The sequence below is a fragment of the Anthonomus grandis genome, chromosome 11 (assembly GCF_022605725.1).
Source record: "Anthonomus grandis grandis chromosome 11, icAntGran1.3, whole genome shotgun sequence".
NCBI classification, from domain to species: Eukaryota; Metazoa; Arthropoda; class Insecta; order Coleoptera; family Curculionidae; genus Anthonomus; species Anthonomus grandis.
The window spans coordinates 14,893,963-14,920,998 of record NC_065556.1 but is presented as its reverse complement, the minus strand read 5'-3'; the positions used below and the strand labels follow the sequence as shown (position 1 = coordinate 14,920,998).

The 27,036-nt window shown below is 30.4% G+C and overlaps 1 protein-coding gene across 1 annotated transcript in view; it reads left to right on the top strand.

Annotated features, from left to right (window-relative positions):
* The window catches only part of LOC126741901 (kinesin heavy chain), an 84,450-nt gene that overhangs the window by 8,701 nt on the left and 48,713 nt on the right, over positions 1 to 27,036 (top strand). The window contains exon 2 of the mRNA XM_050448363.1: positions 23,414 to 23,585. Within this exon, the coding sequence (XP_050304320.1) occupies positions 23,414 to 23,585 (172 nt within the window). The remainder of the gene's footprint in view (positions 1 to 23,413; positions 23,586 to 27,036) is intronic.

Sequence of the window (27,036 nt, the reverse complement as noted above, 5' to 3'; positions counted from 1 at the left end):
CGCTATTTTAATATTTATATACATACATATACAACTGGGTGTCATCTGCATATAGGTGATAAGAGCAATGCCTTAATTTAAGATGAAATCTTGATGTGTACATAATGAAAAATAATGGACCCAATATACAACCCTGAGGCACCCCATTTTGGATTATTAAAGGATCAGAAATTCTAGTATCTATTTTAACGCTCTGCATTCGTTTACATAAGTAGGAGCTAATTAAATCAATGGTATAGTTAGAAAACCAGACATACTGAAAAAATGATTTTGATATTTTATGACTCACAAAATCAAAAGCCTTCAAGTAATCCAACAATGCCGTAATTCTATTGCTATCACGCGCTCTTAATATATGAATTACATCAGAATTTGCTGAGGCACAACTATAATTCTTTCTAAACCCTGATTGTTTGGGTGGTAAAATAGTCTTCAGTGGAGCAACCAACCTTTAATTCATTTATTATTTCCAAAGAGTACAAAAATTACAAAATCCATCAAAATATTTTATAAAACGCACATATAGTAATTATGTTATGATAATGTTACACATAAAATTATAACAAACTATAACATACACTAAAACACATCCTATAACTTAGAAGAGGATCTTAAAATTTGTCTCCTACCTGAAAGATCGTTCACAGGTTGTTGAATTCAATGGCTTTAAGTCAAATTGTTATTAAGTTGTGCCCACACTAAGTTGTGCCCCTCAAGGAAGCAATATTGCCCCATTCATTTTTTCTATATTTGTCAATGATATCACTGGTACTGTTATGTCTGAGTGTCTTTTATTTGCAGGTGACTTCAAAATATTTCGCATAATAGAATATAACGAGGATTGTAATCTATTGCAAAGAGACATTGATACTTTAGCACACTGGTGTACAATAAATAAACTACCTCTGAATATTAAAAAGTGCAAGTGTATGTCAATCTCAAATATTCACAATGAAAATTAAGCACAGTTATAGTTTAGGTAATATTACCATAGAAAATGTAGACTCAAAATTGATGGAATATACCCTCCAAGGGGGTATGACCGTAAACTACTTCTACAAAGATTTAATTTTTTATCTCTGAGGCACTGCACTATTCTGAGCAGCCAGCTTTTTTCATTTAAACTATGCAACTATAAAATTGATGGACCTGATCTTTTAAGGGACTTACACTCTTTTGTTTCCCCTATACACATTAGAAAACACCTTCGTTTTTATTTAGAAAATAAACTAACTCCTACTTTACTAACTTAGCAAGAAATGCACCTTTATATGGAGCTTGCTCATGGTTTAATATTTTACACAGCAATTTGCTCCAATGATTATGACGTTATAACTATTAAGTATTTCTATATATATATAAATTCTCTATTTAATTTTGTCTTGCCTGTAGTATAGTCTGAAGTTGTGACTAATTAATTTTTATAGACCGTTAAGTGTTATAGGTTACCTATGCTAAAGTATTTAGTTTTTAGTTTTTTTCAGTTTATTTGTTTTGTATAATTACTTTTCATTTGTTCAGCATATGCTGTCTTATTATTAGGAATTTCCTGTTAGATAATCCTTGGTAAAAAAAATTGTCGATATTGCGGAGTTTTTCAAAATTTTATGCAATATTAAATATAAATTTATAATTAATTATAAAATTTCAAGGTTTCAACACTCTATTTAAAGTAAGACACTGCACCAGTGCAGCCCCGATAAGGCAGCACCAAGGAATTGCCATTCCTAGTATATTTCTAAGAAAGGAAAAAATTTGATAATTTACAATGACTTGCAGGAGCAATTAACGAATGACTGTCTACTGAAATCTATTGACGCCTGTAATTGATATAAAAGATATTTTCGAAAGTAGAAATGATATAAAAAAATATACTCATAGCATACCTAAAAAATAACAGATGGGACGGTCAAAGATATTTACTAAAATCAACCTGTGCTTTAAGTATTATATTTGGTTTAAGTCAAAAAAAGATTTATTGTAATGAAACAAAGTAAATAAAATTATACTTAGGTAGGTTCTTAACAATAATATAAATGGGTATGTATATTTTAAAATTAAAACTGATCTGAATATAATATATAAATGTCTAAACAATTGAAAACTTAAACTTACATTAGGCTATAAAATAACAGATACACTTAATTGGTATTGGTTTAGGCAAGTTATCCTTTTGTGCAGTAGTCTATTAATGTATCTGAACTTTTAAGGGTTCTTAAAAATAGAATTTTTCAGCATATACAAGGACAGAATAAGAATACTTAAGTTTCCAAAATATTGCCTATAAGATCTTTTTATCAACATTGACAATGTGGTTGCCGTTCAAAATGCTAATATATAATTCAAATAAAGAGAATTACTCCATTTTAGCAAAGCTGTAGCTTCACCCATCTGGAAGATAAGGACTTGCATGTTTTCAAATGGGATCCTCAAATCTAAGGTGTTTGGATTTTAGCTTGAAATTTTTATTGGAAAAAAAAACAAAATCCATAATTTTAAATTTATTGATGAAAGATGCAATTAAGTAGAAAAAGTCCTTCTATGAAATTGTTTGTTATGTGAAAGAATTTTTACTTTCTAGAATTTCTTGGAGTCACCTGTCATCTCAGCACTTCCAACTTAAAATATCCACTTTTCAAACCTGAGAGTGACATGCCATTTGAATCTATTTAAACTTGTAATCAATCATAACTTTAAGATTTTTTGTAGGATTTTAAAACTTATGATGTCATTATCTAATTTTATTTGAATTTATATAAGCTGGTAATGAATCATAACTTCAAGATTTGTTATAGAGTTTTAATCATTATCTAATTGTAGGATAATTTTAATTTGTTTTCATTGCAAAACGAAATGGCTGTAAGAGAAGGCTTTAAGTTCCCTGGTATTTATAGTATGCATTCACCAAATAAGATCAATTTATTTTAATTTTTTATCAGATTTGTAAACTTCCAACTGAACTTAAAACTTTACGTGCCCCCCCTTTCAGAGCTAAAATTAGCAGAATAATTGAATCAATAATCTAACTTACTAGCGTTTTTGTTGTGTTTCTATTTGATTTACCACCAAATCCAAATCCGACGGCCGATTTTCAATACATGTACTATTGAACTGTATTTTTTTTAGACGAATTTTTGTATTTTCATTTGGTAGTTATCATAAAATGCTATATTTATTTATTTATTTATGGGATGTCCCCGTTCTAATAAAATTATAAAATAAATTATATCCTAACCCTAAATGTATATAATTATTCTGCCATCAACAAATATATTAATAAGATAATGTATAATGAACTTAATCTATTTAATATCCAAATTTTCTATAAATCAATAATATATCTATCTAAATCTATATAAATATGTAGCAGCCCAAGATATACAAATAAGATAAAACTTCCAATAACTTAACCAAAAACTCCAAAAAAAAATATATAAAGCAACTAAAAACATACCATTAAAATAATCAAAATAAGAAAAGTAAAAGCAATCAAATTTATTTGATACTTAACACATAGTACTCAACGAGTAAACTCACTCAGATACCTTTTAAGTTTTGAAGGCTTTAATTCCACTAAGTCAAAAGCCTAATTAAATCTATTTCCCAACATATGGAGTCGATTAATTGGAGAAAATTTACCATAGTTTGTATGGTGATATTCAACCAGAAAAAGGGACGTCTCTCTAAGGACTCTGGTATTGCATCTAAAGTTTATCCGCTATAACAATTCAGGGCAATCAATAGCATTATTAATCAATTTGTGAAAAAATATCATATCACACCTAGTTCGATAGTCCTCAAGAGAAGTCATATGTAGCCTTGACTTAAGTTCCAATAAAGACTCATCTCGTACATTCTATCGCCAGGCATAAGTCCTGAGAAATTTATTTTGGACCTTATCAAGAATGTAAATATGGTTAGCATAATAAGGGGACCAGACTATGGAAGAATAAGACATGACACTACGAATAAGTGTAAGATATAAAACTCTGAAGGCAGCTACTGAAAAGTCTTGAGTATTTCTAGTTATAAAACCAAGAGTATCTTGGTTTTATAACTAGGTATATATTATAATCTTATGAAATTTTGATTGATATTCATTATTCCAACATGGATTTTTCATATTGTGCAAAACTCTTGAACAGATAGAATGATTATACTTTGTAGGACTTACTTTGTACTACTGATCAGGAAAATTACCTTTTTCCAACCAAATATTTATGATTTAGAGTGTAAAGAATGAAAAATTGGCATGTTAAGTGTTATGAGAACAAATGCTTTAAGAATATTTTCATGCAAACCCATCCAACTATTGTGTTGGTGGCGTGTTTCTTAAAATAATTCATGATTCATCTTTCTAAAAATAATGAATTAAGCTCAAATTAATTCACAATCTGATGAACTGCATATCTGAAGAAGTATTTGGAAAATTATTTTAGAATCATATTCAAATTTATTAAGCATGAAAAGGAGCAGATTTAACCCCGATGTAATCAAACTCAAGTATCTCTTATAACAAACAAGATCCTTGTTTTATCTGGAAAAAAGTTTATAAGACACTGGTCTCATTAAAATAATATATTTAGTACTATAAAGTTTAAGGAATAGGTATAAAGTTTTAAAATATAGCTTACATTTAGGTGCACTCAGATAGATTTGTTAACTTATATTTATAATGAAACTGTGAAAAAAGATAAAGTGGAGAATGGTAAAAGACAATATTAAATTGCCTATTTATATTTCCAGCTAATTTTTAACATTCAAAATACGCCCGTCAATTAAATCAAAATCCGACAACACTGTCGACAACATGTCGCGTTTACGTCATGTTGTGAGAGTGTGGCTGGGTCTCGCACCACTGATCATCTGCTAACAAGATTACTCATTAAGTTGCTTAAAACGCCGCTTTTGAACGATTTTCTAATCATTTCCATAGTATTAATTAGGTATTGGTAATCTGATACCCACTGAATAACTTCCTCATTGTTTCCATTATTCCGCTCTTTTGTGCTTGTTGTTTTAGCTCTTATGGGCATTAATTAATGCGCACACAGGGTGCTTTTAAAGTGGAAAATGCCTCTTCAAATTTTATGCATTTTACCTTAGGTTTACGCATATGAAGAAAATTGATTATAAAAATATATTTTTGAGTCAATCTGTTTTTCTATTTTATCATTTTGTTCTGGAATAAAGTGAAATTTAAAAGAATAAACCTTAACACTTAGTCTTTTGTTATGGCTACAACATGCCAAAATATAAAAAGAGAATCAAAGCACTTCTTGATAAGCAACAATTTGTGAGTGAACTGGCTTAGAACATTTTAATTAAAGAACAAAGTACAATTACTATATGTTGGAACTTGAGATTCATTGACCATATAAAAAGTGTTATTGTAGTTTTCTTTTAGTTTACTGTATGTGTATGCATCAACTATCACTTTTAAGTAGATCAAAACCCGTTGTTTATGATGGAAAGAATGCGTTGTAAATATAAAATTTCTTGATATATGTTTTAGAAACTGCATAACATTCTATAAAAAAACATTTTTGGTAATTCCTAAGGTTATATTAAACCATCATCAAGGAAATTTGTTAATAGAATATTTATATGTACACCTGTTAACAACTTTAATTGAATTTAATATGCCAGTCACAAAAGTGCTTTTAATCTGTAAAGCTGCCGACGGATATATCTGATCAGGTCAATTGTTTTAAATATTTTTACCAACTCCACTATATTATATTTCAGTGTGCTAATGCTTTCTATTAGTACACTCAATAGGCCACCAAATTAATCTCCTAAGATATATAATAATAATAATAATAATAATAAATTTATTAGCAATAAATAGTATTACAATAGTTTACAATCATAGTAACATATACCCATAAATTAAATAAACATATTCACAAAATACAATCACAAATCAGAATCCCAAAACTCAATTTTAAACAATTTTATATTGTTTTACTTATGTAAATACTCAATCAGTAATTGGCTTAACATTCACTTTAATATCAATACCGTGTGTTATTGCTAGCCATTCGATGTACAATGGTATTAAAAATACTGTATGTGCCCCTTTAAATATTAAAGTTAGTATCTTAATTAATTGAGGTTACTTAATAATAAAAAGTACTTATAAATCAAACAAAAAAAAACAAAAATAAAATAGCCCTTAAAAGGAAAACAATAAATAAAATATATACTCCTTTCTAGTCACGACTAGATATTATATTTTCTACTAATTATATTAAATAAGCTATTATTATTAATTTTCTATTTATTTATCTCTTTTTTTACTTCAAAGTATTGATTGGTCTTCATACTAATTGAGAGTTCATTAAATATTTTTGGCTCCACACAATAAATATGGTTCTGACAGAGAGCATGCTTGGGATTTTGCAGAGCTACCTTTTGTTGTGTGACATTTCTTGTGTTTTTGAAATGGCTCGCTTTTTTTACACTAATTGGATTTCAGCATAAATTGAATCACTGCTTTTATATTTAATTGGTTAATATTTAATAAACTACTTTCTCTAAACAGTAGTTCAGATGGATACTTTTTGCTTTTAAAAAGCATTATTTTAATTATCCACTTTCTTACAGCTTGTAATTTGGAAATTACTGAAATTACCCCAAACTACAATCCCATAAAAAATCACAGACTCAACAAGTGCACAGTAAATTGTTCTAAGGGTTATCAATGGTAATATACTCCTCAATTCATAAAACTTAAAGATTAATTTCCAGTAACATATTTTAAATGCTCTTTCCAGTGTAAATTTTCATCGAGTATGATTCCCAAGTACTTCAGATTTAATTTTCTTTCTATATGGCTTGGACAAAAGCAATTTAATCTTCTGTCACATTGAGAATCATGCAGTTTTAGTATCTGGAATTAGAGAGTGAAAAGGCACTAAATTTTGTTTTTTCTATGTTTAATGAAAGCAGACTACCATATAACCATTTTTTTTTAATACTTTGTAAAGCCAATTCAGACTTTTGCTTTGTTAAGTTCCAGTTCTCTTCACTAATAATAAGCGCCATGTCATCGGCAAAACAAAAAACAGAATCCTTCCTTCCCAGCTGAGTCATTAGTCCATTGATGTATAATAGCAATGTTGCCAACACTGTTCTCTATGGCACCCCAAAGTCCACCTCTAGTTCCTCACTTTCTACCCCTGATATTATGGTGGATTTGATAGAGTTGTTAGGCACATCTTTAACTCCTATGTGTTCGAGACGTTCTAGCAGAATTTGGTGGGCCACAGTGTCAAATGCTTTTCTCAGACCTAGAAAAATTTGTATTACCTTTCTGCCCTTGTCTAAATCTTTTAAAATTTTTTCTGTGATATATTATAATGTAGTTCTGGTGTCACTCAATTGTTCACTATAATAATTTATTTTTGACACAGATGGAATGAGAGAAAAAACAAATGTTGATACAGCTATTATTTGCTTCAATATAATGCAAAAATGTATGAAAACAGAAAGATTTCAAATTAGCAGATCAGCCTTGGTCAAATGATTACAATATCCATTGGTTTAAAGCCAAGATTCTCTGCAGGGAAAAGCACTGGAGAAATAGGGAGTTTCTGGAAGTCACTCACTTCCCACAGAATCGGCGATTATTGTGAGAAGGTTGCTGTAAAATATGGCTTATCTTACACATGATTGACTTGACATGTCACAATTGCGAAGACCCAGAGTATGTAAGCTCATAGAATAGATTTCTTTGAGTTTACACTTTTAACAATTGTTAGCGTTTGAGACGCCGTGCTAATTTTTTGTAAAATGATTGAGACAATGCAATTCTAACAATCATTTACAATTTCTTACTCTGTTAGGAATGGTGTATCAGCTCATTGTTAATAAGTTAAATTTAAATTCAAATAATAAATCAAAAGATACTTGCAGAATAGTCAATAAAGAGGCATAACTAACTCACCACCTCTGACCTCATACCTTGTTACTAGCACATAACTTGTAACATGCAATTTTTTTACATTAGTTCCATCATTAGAATTACTTGCACAACTAAAAAATTTAAAAAAATTGTATATCATTGAGAGTGCTTTTAGCAATACCAGAAACAGCTTTGGAGATTTTGACAGAGACTATTAATTCTTCATTTTTGACAGGTTCCTTATATCTGTTCTACCCACATTGTCAAAAATAGTGGAAAAGGTTGTTAAAAAATAACGTTCTTTCATTTTTAAGGACATGCAACCTTATATGTGTACAGCAGTTGGCTTTCAGGCATCTCAAAGCACTATAGATGTTTTTTTTAAATTTTATGCAAATGTTATATCTTGGGCTTAAAAGTGGGGATTGTGCTGCCGCAGTGTTCTGTGATTTGTGAAAAACTTTTGACTGTGTTAACAACAGAATACTGCTGATTAAATTGGAGGTATATGGGTGTAGGGAAAGGGTTTTAGAGTGAGCCTAGACATTTTTGATGCAAAGAGTGCATGCTGGTAACTTTTAGTGCCAAAGATTCCATGAAATCAAAATATAATACCCCAAGTGTTGGGACTACAATATAGACTCTCCTATTCTTAATCAATCTTAATGATTTTCCTCATGGCCGTAAAATGTATGGCCTTCTTACCATCTTTGCAGACAATACTACCATCCTGTGTGCAAAATACAAGCTCTGAACAGCTTGAAGCAAAGATTCACATAATATAAGGTAAAAGGGGGTATGATGCTATAAATTATGCTTAATAATATTTTAATTTTTAAAACAGATATATTAAAATTCAAATTATATTTTTTTGCATAATGATGTAGTGTTGTCTTCTAATGTATGCAAATTTCTAGGGTTATATATTGATTGTGGGTTAAAAATTGAAAATCATATAAACACAATAAAATTTCTTCTTGTGCTCTTCATGTGAATGTTAATAATTTAAACAGTTCAGTTGCCAGCTGTTTTTCCTTGCTTCCTATTTTTCCTTAATTGAGCTCCATCATCCCTATGGTCTTTGTTTTTGGGGTGTGTGCTCCCAGTACCTCTTTAATAAGGTTTTTATTTTACAAAAAAAGACTATTAGATGTTATTTATGATTGATCCTTAAGAGACTTGTCCCTTATTTCTTGCACACAGAATTCTTACTTTGTATTCTATTTTTATTTTAGAAACGGTCCTTACAGTGCCTTATTTTTAAGAAATATAACAATACTTACTAGGCCGGATGCAGGTTATAATACTTAGCATTCCTCCTATATTAGATTACCTATAGAATGGTAAGATTTTCATCAAATGTTGTACAAAGATCAGATATGTTGTACCATATATGACAAAGTAACATCAGCTTGGCATTTACAAGCTCTACCAAGGCTTTTTTGTGAAGAAGTGTGTATGTGGTACAATTGTAAATTTTATGTGCCTTTACTCTGATGTTTGTTTTACTATATGACTGGCTATTTTTAGCTTTATACTCTTTTGTGTAAAATTTTGTACTATTTTTATTTTAGTTTTAGGACTAGTACTCTATCAAGCTTTGTTAACATAATATCCGGATGTGTTTTGACAATAAATCATATTTCGAATTTGAAAGAAAATTGGTCTTAATAACATGTTTTTTATTCTTGGGCAATTTTTTAAGACATTATACCTATTTATGAATACATTTTTTAATCATTTTTAAAATGCTCTTAAATACACCTTGATGATTTAGTCACTCCTTAATTTTCAATGTTTGCTGATGGAAAATTTAATCTCTCTCAAGAAAAATATCTAAATTGCACAGAGACATTCAATCAGACATCATTCACAGTTTATTCTCATGGTGTTAAATTTTGGATGTGTCCTTAAATAAAAAACAAATGTAATTTTTTAGATTTAGCCGATTGTCAGCTGTTTGCTCAACACTATATTAACAATAAGATTCTCAAGGAAGTTATTGTTATAAAAGACATGGGTGTTTACGTAGACACCAAATTATCCTTTCACTCCCACTATGGAAATATTATGAACAAGCCAAGTTATATGTTTAATCAGCAAATTTATTAAGAGAGAATGTAAATATTTTTACAATGTGTTTGTACTTAAAACGTTGTACTTAAATCCTTGTATGGAGCTTGGTAAGACTATTTTTAAAATATTTATTGCGAATAAATTAAAATTTTCAGCACAAAAGGATCTTCCACTTTTTATTTTACCAACTGTGTCATATAACTTATATATCTCTCACATATTACCTATTGTTTTACCAGTATTGCCTTTTCATGTTGTCTTTCAAAACTATTGTGGGACAATTGACAAATCATATACAATATAAATTTGCTGAGTTGTTTAGCAGATGATTAGTCATACTGATATACTAGAAACAACACTCAAATTTTGTTTTGTCATGATGGATTATGTTGAAATAGTTTCTGTTTAAATAATTGCAATGCTTATTTTTTGGAAGTTTAAACATTTCAGAAAGATACTCTGCTTTTCTATTATCAGTTTTATTTTTTAATCAAACTCAACCCCAATTAAAAATTTGATGCCCTTACGATCAAACTCATGCTCAAGGTTAAATAATATTAGTGTTTCAGTTATACTCTTTTAAAATCAAGAATGATATTATTAATAAAATCTAACAAATGAATAAACCATGTCTTAAACCCTTAATCTTTTAAGATCCATGGAGATGTACCAGCCTACCAGACACCTTCTTGATTATTTTAATTTTATCTACCATGACGAGCAAAGAAAATTGTTTTCTCCTAGTATTTCAGTAATTTGTATGTATATTCTATGTAATTTGTGAAATGTATTTTAAAGTAAATAAATAAATAAGTCTAATCGTGAAAATGCCCAATTAATGAGTTTTTTTTTTAAATATTTGGTACAATGCCCTATTACATGAAGTAATTTAAAGGTTCATAATATATGACTTTGTTCCGTTATATAACCTCTATAGCGTCAGGCCTGATGATGGAACTTTATAAGAGCATCAATATTTAATCATACTTTCGGTATTTTGTCACGCCTTTAAATACATTATTTTTAAACAAAAAAAAACTAATCCAGTCAAGTTCTATTAAAACTAAAATTTGAACATTTGACTTGACACACATTTTATTGGAAACCTCCCAAAAAGAATTACTTGTAAACATCTAATTGACAGGTTATTACAGTTAATCTAGGTATTAAATTCACTTATTTAAACTGTTTACAAGTTACAAATAACAAAGTGGTCTTTTAAATCTGAGAAAAAATGTTACCTTGCGTACTTTCATCTTAAGTTAAATAAAAGAACCACAGAGTTCATTAAACAGAAGCAAAAGAATTTCGTTTAAAAAATCTCCAAGGACAGTAGGATGCCTGGGGACAATCATTATAGTAATTCTAGATAGGAATCCGATATCATAATATATAATGACAACATGGTTGCAAATGAAATATGTAATTAGTTTTTTAGGTCAGACAGATTATCAGACGTAAAAAATAACCGGTGAATGAGATTATATAAAATACAACTACATAAGGTACAATTTTGGAAGTAGAATACACAGGTTCCTCGTAAAAACAGAAAATAAATCCCGAAATAGCTAAAGGTGCCGGTCAAGGGCAAACATCCTGCCGGCGCGCTTGTCCTGGCTCAGCAGCAAACCTCCGATCGATTTCGGGAAATACGTGGCATGAACATACGAAAATAGAGGAAAGAGAAGGAACGCCAGCTCTTTTTAATGGACATTTTCTCAATAGGAGAGCGTGTAAACAAAACATGGAAAGCACTTTAATTTTCAGACGCTTTTATGTAATGAGATTATAGTTGATCGTATTAAGGCTCTATAAGATGTTGCCTTATGATAGGAAATCGAATATACCAAAATTGATTTCCCTTATTTTGTATTGCCTGTGTGACAATTTTAATTTGTTTTGGAACATGGCATATATTTAAGTTTGTAAATTTTGTGGTGGTTTTGAGTCATGTATTTCACTTTGGGTGGCACCGGAAAAAGGTAACACTTAATAATTTTCTTATTTTTCAAGATAAGCAAATGAAATTTGGTATATCGATAGGTAGTTATAAGAGCATCTTTTGACATATTCTGTGGTTTTTCATCAATTCCGGCTTAACAGGACTTTTTCATTTTAAATGGGACATTTGGTATATTATTCCTTATTTAAATAGAAAATATAATGCTGAGAATAACAAAAAATTATTTAAAAAGTAAATATGTCAGGATGTTTAAAATGTGTAAAACAACATGTTTATTTATTTTTTTTATATTTAAATTAATGTAACACACTTTTAAACAATAAAGTCAGGGCATATTATATTACTTCCAGTTATTTCTATGTGATTTTAATAAATGTACAACATCTTGTCAGGATGTATTACAACAGTAAACTTTTAAACAGTAGCAAAACGGTAAATGTACATACTTACATTAACTCGTTGTGTATGTTTAAGAATACCGAATGATAGATGCATTGCTTAGGTACCTAAAAAGTAAAAGGTACCTGTAAGCAAATATTTTACCCTAGTTATTTTGAATATTAAATAAAAGGAAAATAGGTTTACACAAGACCATTTCAAGTTTATAGAACCTGTACACAATATCATAAAACTATCAATAAGGCTGACATCCTTCAAATTATAGACATCAGTAGACCTTGATAAAGAGTTTTTCTTCAATCAAAGTAGAACAAAACCTGATGTCCAGCATTATAATATAATATAATATATTCAGCAGATAATACATTTATACATTATAACATTATAAAATAACAAGTACTTAACTGCTAAAAATACCCAATGCACAATGGTATTTTTAAAATACTGTGTGTGCATTTCCAGTCTATACAAATTAATTAATTAAAATAAAAACAATTTTCAAGAAAATAATATATAAAGAAAAGTGATTCAAAAATTAACAATAAAATAGAATTAAATTAAATTAGGGGAAAAAAAGAAAAAAACAAGAAGAAGAAGAAACAGTACAATGTGTATCATACTAACCAAGTGACTTTATCATTTAATATCCAGTCGTGGATTCTACGTTTAATTTTGTTATAGGGTTTATTTCTGAGTTCTACGGGAAGTTGATTATAGATTTTTGCTGAGGTATATGTTAAAGTTTTTTGACATTTAGTCTTTGTGGTCTTTGGAGTAATTACGTTTTTATTTAAAGCTTGTCTAGTGTTCTGATTGTGAGATATGAAATACAAATAGTCCGGATTCTTACACAGAAGCCTAACCACTGCTTTCAAGTAAATTTGATTTACTGGCAACAATCTAGTTTCTCTAAATAAAATATCTGAGGAATTACAATTTTGGTTTGTTAAACATTATCTTCCGAACATATTTTTGGGTAATCATAAGGGGTTTCAGGATGGTCTTACTTCTTCCGCCCCATGCTGTTAAGCAGTAGTTTATAATTGATTCAGCCAGAGCTTGATAAATGGTCGTAAGGGTCTCTTTTTGCATAAATTGTCTTAATTGACGAAATTTATAAATAAGTTTCCGAACTCGAGTGGAAATATACTCAACATGGTGGTGCCACTTTCGATTTTCATCCAAAATAACACCTAAATATTTAAGCTTGGTCTGCATTTTTGTTTGCTGGGTGCAAGAATATTCAGTTATCCCACAGTCGTCATTCAAATAATAGTAAACACTAAAATTCTTTCAAAAAACTGCGGCAAAAAAGCAACAGGTCTATATCGATAAACAGTACGTTATAAATAGCTCTTGCATAAATTAAGTAATTTAAGTGATCTAGCTTAGATAAATTAATTTTATTAAGCTAATGTGACCTTTGCTATAAAGTGATTGAAAAACTGTAAGTTTAATGCATGAATATCCGCACAATAACTAAATTAATCTCGTACTATTATAATTTGCCGGATAACCCAACGCGGAACTCGTCCTTTGTCAGTACTGCAACGTCACTGATAAGAATTTCGCAGCAAGACCTACTGCGCTGTGACTTGGCTGATCTCTTCGCTTTAATATGGCTATTAGTAACCAACAAATTTTTGATTTAGTGCAAGAGATTAAGCAGCAGAATATTGGCATTAGGTCAGATATTAATGATATTAAAAAGGACCTTGGAGAATACTGTGGAAGACTTCAGCAGCTAGAACAAAGAACTTTGGAATTGGAGAGTGAGCAGTTTAGCTTAAAAATTAAGCTTAAGCGTGTCGAGGAGGCTGAAAAGAGAAATCAAGTGGTAATATTTGGTGTTGAGGAGAAAGCAGTAGACTATTTGGAAAAACGAGTTCTCGAGATATTTTCTAAGGTCTTGTTGTTGAACATTAAATCTCAAGATCTAGATAATACATATTGTCTTGGTAGTAAGAGCGAAGGCCGACCCTGACCAGTTATTGTAAAGTTTCTGAGATACACTGTTAAAAAACAGATTTTGCTGAATGTCCGGAAGCTAAAGGGTTCAGGTGTTGTTATTGCAAACGATTTAACAGTTGAACAACAGCAAAATGAGAAAATTTTATATAAATACTTTAAAATAGCAATAAGCAAGAACTTTGACGCCAAAATATTAAAAAACCACTTGATTGTAGACGAGCATAGTTTCAGTGTTACTGATTTAAAAGAAGAAGAATTCAGCGGAAACTTTTACAGATTTTTTCATAAACAAAAAACAACTGTTTCCTAATAATAGCGCTCAAAGACAGAGAAAAACTACATCTACAAGTCATCAGGCACTGCTTCAAGAAATTCCATCGAGGTCTAATTTATTTAAATAACAAATAATTGCGCTTGACAATATGTTCAAACAAGACAACTGTTCAAGAAATTCAAACCTATGCTATTTTTATTAATTAAATGCGTTTATTTATGTGACTTAGTTTTTTCTTCTTAAGGGCTTATTTAGCTACCGATTTAAAAAAGAATCATATCAAATAATTGGGAAAAAAGAAACCGCATTTTAAAAGTGGTTGTTCCCAATAATGTGTTATTTAAAAAAATAAAGTAAATGCCAAAACTAATGGTTTGGAAATATTAAGTAGCCGTGTAAAAGATTTAAGTTATAAAATGCAATGGAAACTATTTTTACCGTGATTACTTGATTAAAAATTAAAATTTTCAACGAATTCATGGTATTCATCCTATTTTAAAATTTTGAAAGATGAGTATAAAACAAACAATTGCAAATGCCGTATCATTGTTCTCCGAATATTATTTTCTAAATACGTAATAATATGCCAAGTGTTCCATTTAAAATAAGAAAGTTAGTGCCACTTCCGGCTAAACTGGAACTGACGAGAAATAACTGAATATATCAAAAGATGCTCTTATAACAAATCCATCGATATACCAAATTTCATTTGTCTATCTTAAAGAGTAAAATAGTTATTAAATGTCTTTTTCCCGTGTCAGCCGGTGTATTTTTTTAAAGCTTTTAAAAATCTGACGCGTACAGGATTTTGGAAATTATTGGCATGTTTTATTTTCTCGGAAGCAAATATTTTTAAAAAGATTGGTTAGTAGGTCGTCATGCTCATCTATTTAAGTAAATAGGTGAACCGGAATCTATTGTTACTTTTTGTTAGTTACAGAATGTTTATGTTATCATACTTTCTTCGCTTGTTGACATTACAGCTGATTGTATCTTAATTAAGATCACCTGATTTAAAGACCGAACATATTGGAATCATCAGAAGGAATCATTTCATATTTTTAAATTCAACAGCTGCCTTGAACCAAGTTTTAATGTTATACTAGCTTAAATCAAATATTTAACTGTTGTTTATATTTTAAAGTAGTAGTTAATTCATTTGAATTTCAACTTCACTAAATGTTTGAAATTTTAGTAGCATTTCCCACTAAATGTATATTACTCTTTCATGCATTGATCTACCTGTCGAAGGCGTATGAACCCCAACAACCACAGAACGAATTATAGTTAAAGGACTTTCATGAACAGATTGGTTCACAACTACAACAATAATTATCCAGATTATGATTTGTTTGGACAAAGCATCAATTAAGCAGATATTTTAATAGTGCCTTTAGTTCTTTTAATGTTATGATTATTCCTGTTTATTAGACTTATTAGATTATTTAAATATTTTTTTACACTATTTTATTAACATGACACTGTGACATTTATTGTACCATTTGGAATGTTTTTCTTGTCGAATGTGTTTCTTATTGAAATAAAAACTTTTTTAATTTTAACTGGTTGTCTATTATTGACTATTAATATGGTAACCACAATTCAAAATTTCTATTCGATTGGAGCTAATTGTATAAGTATTTAAAGCATCTCATAAATTCCCACAGTGGTTTTTCAAGGAACTTAAGAATTTAATTTATCAAAAAAAAAGATATTACATAAAAAATACAAACAGACCAATACAGTGAGGCCACCAATATAGGAGTATAACCACTTTAGCAACCTGAGAAGACAATGTCATATCAAAACATTGCTTTGAACTTTGTACATATAAAGCTGAACGTTCTGTAAATAGTAATCCTAAATACTTTAGGAATTGTGTACAATCTAAATCTAATTCTGGTACTGTGCCACATGTTATGCATTTTGATGATCCTGATTGACTGATTGATTTGATGACCTGGATAGGTTTTTGATATTGCAAAAATCTTTTCTTCTTAGAATTATCTAAGTATTAACACCCTTGAGGTTCAGCATTTTATTCTGTTATAGTCCAAATAATCATCTTAATATCGATCCAGATTCTTATTTGCATGATCAATTAGGTATGCATGACAGTTTTGACGTAATAAACATAAGTGCACTTGAAGAAGCAACAGAATTAAACTCTACATAGAATTCCTAACAGAGTTTTAAAGTTCTGCTCCTATACTCTCTATTACCCTTTATATATTATATTTAACAAGTCCCTACAATCGGGCTATTTTCCTGATATCTGGAAACTCTCATACATCACGCCCATTCATAAAAATGGCGAGAGAAACAATGTCAGAAACTATAGACCCATAAGTATTCAATCAGCAATTCCAAAGGCTTTTGAGCCGTGTGTCATGTTGGTTTGGTCCACCTATCTTTGAAAACTTTGTAAAGGGTCATGAAACTCATGCAATATATACCGACTTTAGTAAAGCCTTTGGTCAGCCATGCCTTGTTGCTGAAAAAAAAATTTTATTATGGTTTGTCTGGTGTCCAACTGAGCTGGATAGCTTCAGGTCTGACAGATAGGAAGGGCAAGAAGTTAACATTAGTAATCATTTGTCCAATCATTTTAATGTAATATCCGGGGTTCCCCGGGGATCCCATTTGGCCCCCTTTTGTTTATTTTATTTATTAATGACCTACGAACTTTGCTCACATGTGGATTCTTAATATTTGTAGATGACCTAAAATTATTTACCGCAGTTAAATCCGAATGATATATTAAAACTGCAAATAAATATTGACATTGTGTTTTCATGGTGCCAGGCTACTGCAACATTTATGTTTTTGAATGCAGAAAAATGCAAATTTTCACTTTCGATCGTAAACTTACGACGGTTTAGTCGTCTAGTAAGTAAGTAAGCTGGCAGTATCATGATTTGGAGTTTGGGAGTTTATCTGGACACTTCATTGACCTTCCATTCTCACTTTGATGTAATGATTAATAGAACCAACTGTATGTTAGGATTTATTAAGAGGACATACAGATTGTAATGATGTGTTTGCACTTAAAACATTATAGCGTTTATTAGGTCTGTGCTGGAGTTTGGAAGTGTTATTTGGAGTCTTCACAACTAAATACATATTGAGAGAATTAATAAGATTCAAAATAAGTTTCTGAAATATTCTGGTTATATTCTATCGAAATCCGGAATAAATCTTACTAGTGAGTGGATCAATGAGTTTTTTTCGAAAAATCTAATATAATTTCTGTTTTTTTCAGTTTGGTTTCCAACCAAAAAGATCAACTGAAGAAGCAATTTTCAAGCTTACTTCAGATTTGTATAATGCTATAGATAAAAATAAAACTGCCCTCTGCATCTTTGTAAACTTATATTAAAGCATTCTATACCGTAAACCATAAAATCCTATTAAATAAACTTGAGGATTATGGTATAAGAGGAAATCGTAAAAGATTGATATAAGATTACCTCACCAATTGGTATCAGTATGTAAAAGCAAATGAAGTAGAAGGCAATAGCCGTAAAGTAACTTGTGGGGTCTTTCAGAGAACGGTGTTAAGTCCTCTACTTTTATAATATACGTTAATGAACTTTTAGGAATGAATTCAGATTGATGCGCCCTAATTTTCAAAATGTAAAAAACCGGTAAAAAAATAATTTAAATTTACGATTCCATAAACCTGTCTAAACGACGGGATGTCAACGACGTACTCTACACAGACGTGCGAAATTCTTTCGACGTGCATAACGACCGAAAATAATCTAGATCATGCGGAAACGGTGATGTTCGCCTACAAAGTTGCTTGATGTGCAGCGCATTTTTAATATTTAACTTGCAAAAAAATATATATTTTTTTACTTATATTTAACTAACTTATCTAGTTAACTTGTATTTAAGTTAGAGGTTTTTTTTTTCATTTACTATCTGCATATGAGATCCCCAAGAATGGCATATAATTTATACTAGCAATAATACTTATTAAGAAGATGAAAAAAATTGCCTTTTTTATGCATTTATACATTTTCCTACTTGTAAAAAAACGGACTTACTTAACTTTTTTATAATATCTTGACCATTCCTCTCAAAATTATTAATTTGTTCAAATAAAATATGACTCATTCTGATATAAGTTTAAACAGGTTATTATTTATTTAAAAAAATTAACTAATTGTTTTTTAATGATTTTCTGTCATTTCAGTTTGTGCTGGTGGAAAATTTAAATTTATTTTGCATATTATATACGTTTACATTCAAATTCAAAGGATAATTTACTATAAAAGGATCAATGTGAAAAAAAAGATATTGAGTGGGAACATTTTTAAATATAACATTACAGTTTATGGGGGTGATACCATATATTACCCTTGATATTTTAATAATATTAAATTATTTTAAATTTATTCATTAAGCAGTCATTAAGCTTCCAATATTCTTGAAGCCATTATTTGAAAAAAATATTATGCACATCCCAATAAAACATTTATTTCATACTCAAAAAAAAATATATTAATTAGAATGTCCCAGAAGGAAGTGCTTTTAAACGAAAATATATATGGAGAAATACCTCATTTTTTATTACCGAATAGAAATGTAGGATCTATTTAGAAACATCCTATATGTTGTACAGGGTGTTAGTAAATAAGTGCGACAAACTTCAGGGGGTGATTCTGCGTGGAAAAATAATGACAGTTTGCTATATAAACGTATGTTCGCAAATGCTTGAAGTTTTTCTTAAAAATTGACGATTTATTTATTGCTCTGAAACCGTCGAGATATGCAAATGAAGTTTGGAGGGTTTTAAGAGGTAGTTATTGCGCATTTTTTGACATGCAATTAAGAATTTTATGTTCACCATTGGCGCGCATACGGGTTTTTTTGAAGAAAAAAATGGTACGCCACTGAGATATTTTAAATTAAAAATAATGTTTGAATTCCTCGTTCAATTTGTGACAAAAAACCTCTCTCGTCTTTGTTTCGTATGTGGCGCCGTTTTTATGCAAAAAAAACATCTTGACGCGTATTTTTCATTTCTTTAATATATTATCAAGAACTAATACAACAACATTAAACCAGAACAATAATAGAAAGTAACAATATTAAAATTTTAAATAGGCGCAAAGCTACAACACGTGTTCAAAATAACCTCCTTCAGACGTTACACAAGATTCAACTCTTCGCCTCATTGATTCTCGTATTCGCGCAAAGATTCCTAATGTGTTTCTTATTATCTCACAGCTGGTTATAATTCGATTCCTCAGGTCATCAACATTTTCGACGGGAGTGGAATAAACTAATGACTTAATAAAACCCCAAATGCAAAAATCTAGAGGATTTAAATCTGGCGATCGAGCAGGCCAATGTTCTGCACAACGTTATCCAACGATTTGGAAATACTGTATCTAAGTAATTACGTACATTGATACTAAAATGGGCTGGTGCACCATCATGCATGAACCATAAGTGTTGCCTCAGCTGTAGAGGAATTTCTTTAAGAAGAACAGGTAACTCTTCCTGTAGGAACTGAAGGTAAGATTCTCCTGTTAGGCGTTGTGGGAGGAAATATAGGCCGAATAAATGATCGTCAATTAATCCAAGCCATACATGTAATGAAAACTGATGCTGAAAATGAGCCTCAAAGTTTCCATGTGGATTCTCCTCAGCCCATAAGTTATTGTTATGGAAATTTCGTATGCAATGTCTTCCAAAAGTAGCCTCGTCAGTAAACAAAATACCATTAAAAAAATTAGGAATTTGAGCGAGTTGATGAAGAATCCATTGGCAAAAAAGTAGACGGAAAAAAGTCTCTAGGTAGTAGAGCTTGCACACGTTGAATATGAAATGGATACAAATAATTTTTTTTAAGAATTTCAAATACGGTGAAATTGATTACATTCAATATGTTGGCAATTTTTCGAGTACTGGTTTCAGGTGGCTCCGGAATTAACTCTAGAACTGCTTCTTCTAGTTGCACCGTTCGTACTTGTCGAGGGCGCTCGCAGTCAGACGTTTGTTTCTTAAACGTACCATTTTCACGCAAACGTTGGTGAAGACGAGTAAATATTGTGGGATGGGGTACTCTACGTCCTGGATACAACTCAGCATACGATCTTCGAGCTTGCCGACCATTTCCATTACTTCGGCCATAGATAAAATGCTTATCTGACAGTTCCGCATTTGTAAAATATCCATTTTTTTCGATAAAATAAAAATTAATTACTTTTTAATAATAACTAAAAGGTTAATAGTGAAGGAACGCTAATTTAACATTTTGTATTTCGCAGATGAATGTTGACATTTCGTATTTAATATTAGATAAATTAATGTTGACAGTAGCCTCCTAGATAATGTATTAAAGAAATCGGCTAATTTAAAAACGGCGCCACATAAGGAATGAAAAAAAGATAAGAGAGGTTTTTTCCACAAACGAAGAATTCAAAAATTATTTTTAATTTGAAATATCTCAGTGGCGTACCAATTTTTTCTTTAAAAAAATTGAGATCATTACCCGTATGCGCGCCAATGGTGAACATAAAATTCTTAATTGCGATAACTACCTCTTAAAACCCTCCAAATTTCATTTGCATATCTCGACCGGTTTCAGAGGAATAAAAAAATCGACAATTTTTAAGAAAAACTTTTAACACCCCATATCTCGGAAAACGAAGCATTTGCGGACATACGTTTATATAGCAAACTGTCACTATTTTTCCATGCCGAATCACCCCCTGAAGTTTGTCGCACTTATTTACTAACACCCTGTATAATAGTTTTGACTATGATATCCAAACAAAATAATTAATTTTCTTCTATTGTCAATGGTACAAAATAATTTTCATACAGTTCGTCGTAATAAGCAAAAAAGTACCTTTTGGGGCAATTTCTAATGCGGGACAAGCTAAACCTAATGAATAAGTAATTATCAGGATACTAATATTCATAGACCTATCCATGAAAAAGATTTAACCAAAAAAGTTTAAGACTATGTGAGCACATCCTTAGTGAATCCTTTTTCTTACATAATTGCTTTATCAGTTTTATTAATTCGAACAAGATATTACCAGATTTACAATATGGGTTGAGAAAGGGTCGCAATACCCCAGATGTCATTATCTAGTTTATGATAAAAATCTCTATAGGACATTGTACGACAGGTCTGTTCCTTGGTTTCAGTTAGCCTTTTTTTAATCTTTATGTTCAATATATTTCTTAGTCTAGAAATATTAAGTAGAATGTCAACCTCCATAGAGATAACAGACCGCGATAGATCTGCTCTGCGCACATGGGCTTAGCTTCTTCAGGAGATGCATTTTTTCCACTTTAATTCATGTACTGCTAGTTTTCATTTTACTTGCTGATACTTTTTTAATAGTTGCCAATGTACAACCATATTTTTTACGTACCAACTGTTAAATTGATTATGATTATTTCACAACATATACTGATAAAATGTACTGTAAAATAGCTTTCTTTATCACATCTCTAAGGATTTTATTTTAAATAATTTTCCTCAGAAAGTCAGTTCAAGAAACAGGAAAGTGTATCTCTATCTTTCTTTGTAATTATTACAATAACAACTCTTCGTCCTGAATTATGACCCAATGATGCATAAGTAAATGTTCCGAATTGGATTAGATCATTACTCAATGCGCAGTGTTTAAGTGTCACACAAACGAAACGCCTTACCGAAAAACCATCTACTTCTTTCTCAGAACAAAATATTCACTTTTACTGTTAAAGTAATAAATATTAAACAATATACTGGGAGTTCATTCAAGGATATACAAATGACTTTCGCTGCGGTTTTTATTTTGATGAACCATACGGGTGGCTCCCTGCAACTGCGTTTCTAAAACGATAACGATCTTCAGGAGAATATATATGACTTTAAAAACGCTTCAAAACTTGTAAATTATTAAATATAGTTAAGTGCTGTAAAGAAAGTTGGTGGCCGGCGGTACATTTAAATATTTCTATTATACTCGTCGCGGCACCTCACGGAAATCTGGGTCACGTTGCGAGGTGTTTTTGCACATAATTAATAGCATGTAAGTAGGTATATATTTTATACCACAAACCCTAATCTATCCTAATTTGATATTTAAACCGTAATCCTAATTTGATATTTAAGTTCTTTGCTTCTAAGAATGGTACAATTATCATCAAAATGATGTTCTTTTTAGGATATCCGATACAAGACTACGTTACAAGGGATTTGCTAAAACTCTTTCATCTAATTAAAATGAGCAAACTGCCGCGTGGTTGTCTCATAAGTTAATGCGTATGAATCACCGCCTCCGTGGCATTACAAAGAACGCAATAATGAAATTTTACCTCTTAACAATCTGATTGAACGACAAAATCCAATAAATTATATTAATACTTTTTTCGCTGCTATCGCCTGTATAATTAATATCGAATAAAGACAAAAAGATGCTTGAAGCGAAGGGATCGCGGAGATATCGAAAGCGTGATAATCGAAAATATCGCACTTTATTTGAAAAGTACTCGAGGCACCGTTTTGATTCAGAATTTTTTATGATTTGGTAAATTTCTCCATACACAGATAGAACTTATAAATTATTAATATCCGAGGATGTAAAAGTTGTAAACGATCCGATTTTATTATGATTGCGGATGTTGAACTAATAATTGCTGAAGCAATGTTGTTTATATGATTTTGTAATTACCTTTGTAGACAAGACATTAGCAAATATAGGAAAGTTCAGGAAAAGGTTTTTATAGGTTTTTGATTTATTATATATACATCTACTATCCCATTGACCTGGATCGTTCATACTAATAATGTTTTTCTTTATAGGGCAAAGTATATCTTTTCGATAAAGTATTTAAACCAAATGCCACACAAGAAAAGGTCTACAATGAAGCAGCCAAAAGTATCGTATCTGATGTTTTGGCTGGATACAACGGAACCATTTTTGCCTATGGTCAAACCTCGTCTGGTAAAACGCATACGATGGAGGGAGTGTTAGGTAAGTTGGAAATTTCAAGGCAGAGATTTTTATAGAATTAAAATACTCAGTCAAAAGACAAGTTTAAATTTTTTATTTAATTTATATTACTTACACCACCAATAATTAAATGTTTGAGTTTTAAACTAAAATTATTTTCTTACATAATGCCCTAAAGGATCCGATGCTGACAGTTAACCTAATATCACTGTATTAAACTTAAATATCAAGTATAATGTATATTTGTAAATTTAAACAATACATTCCTTCTTCTTAATCGGGCACTTGGTACATATCTTGCCTAACTATTCTGAAGATTTTATATTTTGGTGCACTATGTCAAACATCGGAACAATAATACTGTTAATTCTTCTTTGGTCCAAAGTTAATATTTTAAGATATGTAGGCTATTCTGTATATGCTATACATAATATATATAGAAATATTACACCTTTTCTGTTTTTTTTTTCAATAACATTTTGATTCCTGTGAACCCATAGTACTGCATCATTTCTTGTTTACATCTGACCAGGGTATACTATAATTATAAACAAATTTGCCAATACACAAATTCTTGAGAGAGTTCTTGTACTAAGTTAATTTATTTTATATGGCAACATTTATTTTGAGATTATTACCACTAAAAAAATCACTGACAATTTCGGCATTCATTTTCATAGAGGATACTCGGACAAGAATTCAAGTAAAAAAAAAATCTTTATTAGCAGCTCTTTCAAGCCATACAGGTCCAACATCACAAGAACAAAGGCACAAACAGACCTACTTAAAATTTTTAATAAAACTTAAACAACACTTATGGATACTACATTTAGAATACTAATTGAACACAAGACTATATTACAAATATGAAATAAAGAAACCTCTGGCTCCAAGAGATAAAATTTTATGACACGACCACGACAGTCTGACTGTTCCCTCTAGGCCTACGAGTAACACAGCCACACCCAGTCTTCAACAATTTTCATTTATGACTGAAGCATACATTTTAATGTCATCAGCGTAAGTTAAAAATTGCTTCTCTTGATGCACCTACATAAATCATTAATGAAACCTGTATATAAATTAGGTATGTTTGAATTAATAGGTATAAAGTTTTTTTTTAATGGCCTTGTGTCGAGCACATGTAGCCACAAGTTCCTAGCGGAACAACGGTATTTATGTTGTATGATGGCTCTTATCTCACAGCCACCTATAGCTATAAAGTTTTAAAACAGGCTCCCATTGATATTTGATTAAAATTAAACATTTTTAATTTGTGCTAATTCGTCACTGCCTTCGCCGCTTCTTAATATGATTGTGGAGTCATCTACAAAAAAAGTAAATTTTCCAGATGTTTGGATATTTGCATGATCATTTACATTAAATTAAAAGTAATAAAGGCCTCAGCATAAAATCTTCGCTACTCAACATTTATTTATGTTCATCTACAAAATTTAAAATTTGCAACCAGCTATGTTGTCTAACATAGATAAAGTAATATTAATTTTATAAGTATAAAAAAAAACTAACCCCAAATGACATGATTTTTGGAATTTACCTACAGCAGAGTCTTCGAACCTATTATGACTATGTAATAATGTAATAAGTATGTAGTCTTACAAAAACTTGAAGTCATATGTACTTCAAGCACAAATATTACAAATTTAAGGAATTTTCACATTTTTAAATTGTGAATCTGCAAGTTTGGAGAACATATTTGATTAGAAAATGTAAGGATAGATTGCACCAAATGGATATAAAAGTTATTTCAAGCCAGAGTATTGTTGAAGTCTTTGGAAGAATTCCTTATCAAACTTTGAGCTTAGTAGCTCTACTTACGGTGGTCTCAAAATGACAACAGAAATTAAGTTCTATGACACTCAGGTCCATCTATTATTATTGGCAAATAGAAGCAAACTTTGCCCTCATAAATCTCAATTCATTAAACATCCCATTGACACTAGAAGGATTCTTTGTTCATATACCCTTGAAGAGCAAGCTGATCAAGTGAAAAGTATTGTATCTTCCAAGCAGCTGCCAAAAAAGTGTTATTTTAATTCAGATCTTAGACTGAACAGTAGTGGTTTCAAATGGGAGCCTTGGGGGACACCTGATGCTGTTAGATAACAGATCTGTTATACCAAAGCTGGACAATTTTGAGAAGAATATTGCCTTATGTGAAACTTCTATTGCATAAGTGTCTTTTCTATAACTAAGTGACTCAAAAATGGAGTTAGTAAATATGAAAAGGTTATTCTCTTAAATAACTTTTAACATTCACTGTTGACAATGCTGTTTCAATTAAAGTGCACTTGCAACTCAAATACATATTTTGTTTATCCTGCGTAAAGCATTAAATATACTTTTTGATTACATGAAAATGACAAATAAGGATGTTATATTGTTGTTAAAAAAATTTTAAGTGTCTGTCATGGTATATCCTGTTTCAATAGTATCACATTTTATTTCGTATCTTTCCCTAGTTTATTATTAATGTACATACATATTTGTTTGTACATCATCTTAACTTTTTCATAGTGCTTATTTTAAATAAGGTGCAGACACAGGCAGCTCTGCCCCAGTTATCTATATTGTTTTTTTTTTGGGAAATAACTTTCTTTTGTCTTTTTTTGTGAAGTGAAATTACATAAGTAGAGTTAAATTACTCTTTTAAATTTAATTTCGTGGCAAATGAAGTTAAATTTATAGGAATATTTGGGATCATCTATATACATGGTTTTGCCTTATTATTTGGCATTATTATTCAACACTTTCATTATATGTCTTGAAATCATTAAAGTTGTTAAGATTTAGAATCCAAAATCATATTGAGTGAATCATAAAACTTGTTTTTCCTTATATTTGACAAGCCTTTTAATAATTTTTGAACCTTTGCTAATTTAGAGCTATCAAAAGGAAGTCTGGTTTATAGCCTTAAAGAACAGGCAGTGTAGCTCTAGGGACTTTCTGCACAATTTCTAAGAATTACCATCCCAATTGGCTAAATGTTTAGTCTTAAATTTTGTAGTTATAATTTTTTAAATGAGTAATAACAATATTAATGATACAGAGTTATTACGTGCATATAATAAATTTGAGAATCAGGTTTTAAGTTTATTGACTTCTATTGAACGACTAAAAAATGAATTAATACAGTAATTAGTGCAAGTAAACATCTCCTGTTAGGATAAGATACTCTTCATTCCTGAGTAAAACATACCTTACTTAATATTTTATTAATTTTTCATCAAAAACCTGGGTCAACGAGTGCTGCATGTTCTAGGCGCTAGCTCGGAAATAAGGCGCCTATCGATCTGGGAGAAAAATAAATGCATTTTTTTATTTTGGCCCATTTGTCGAATGGTCATTACCATTTTCCCCTGAGCTGGATCAATACTTTTTACGATCTGGATTTGAATACACGCCTGGAGTTTTAGTTTGGATGTTTTTTTATAATCGCAAACTTGAAGTA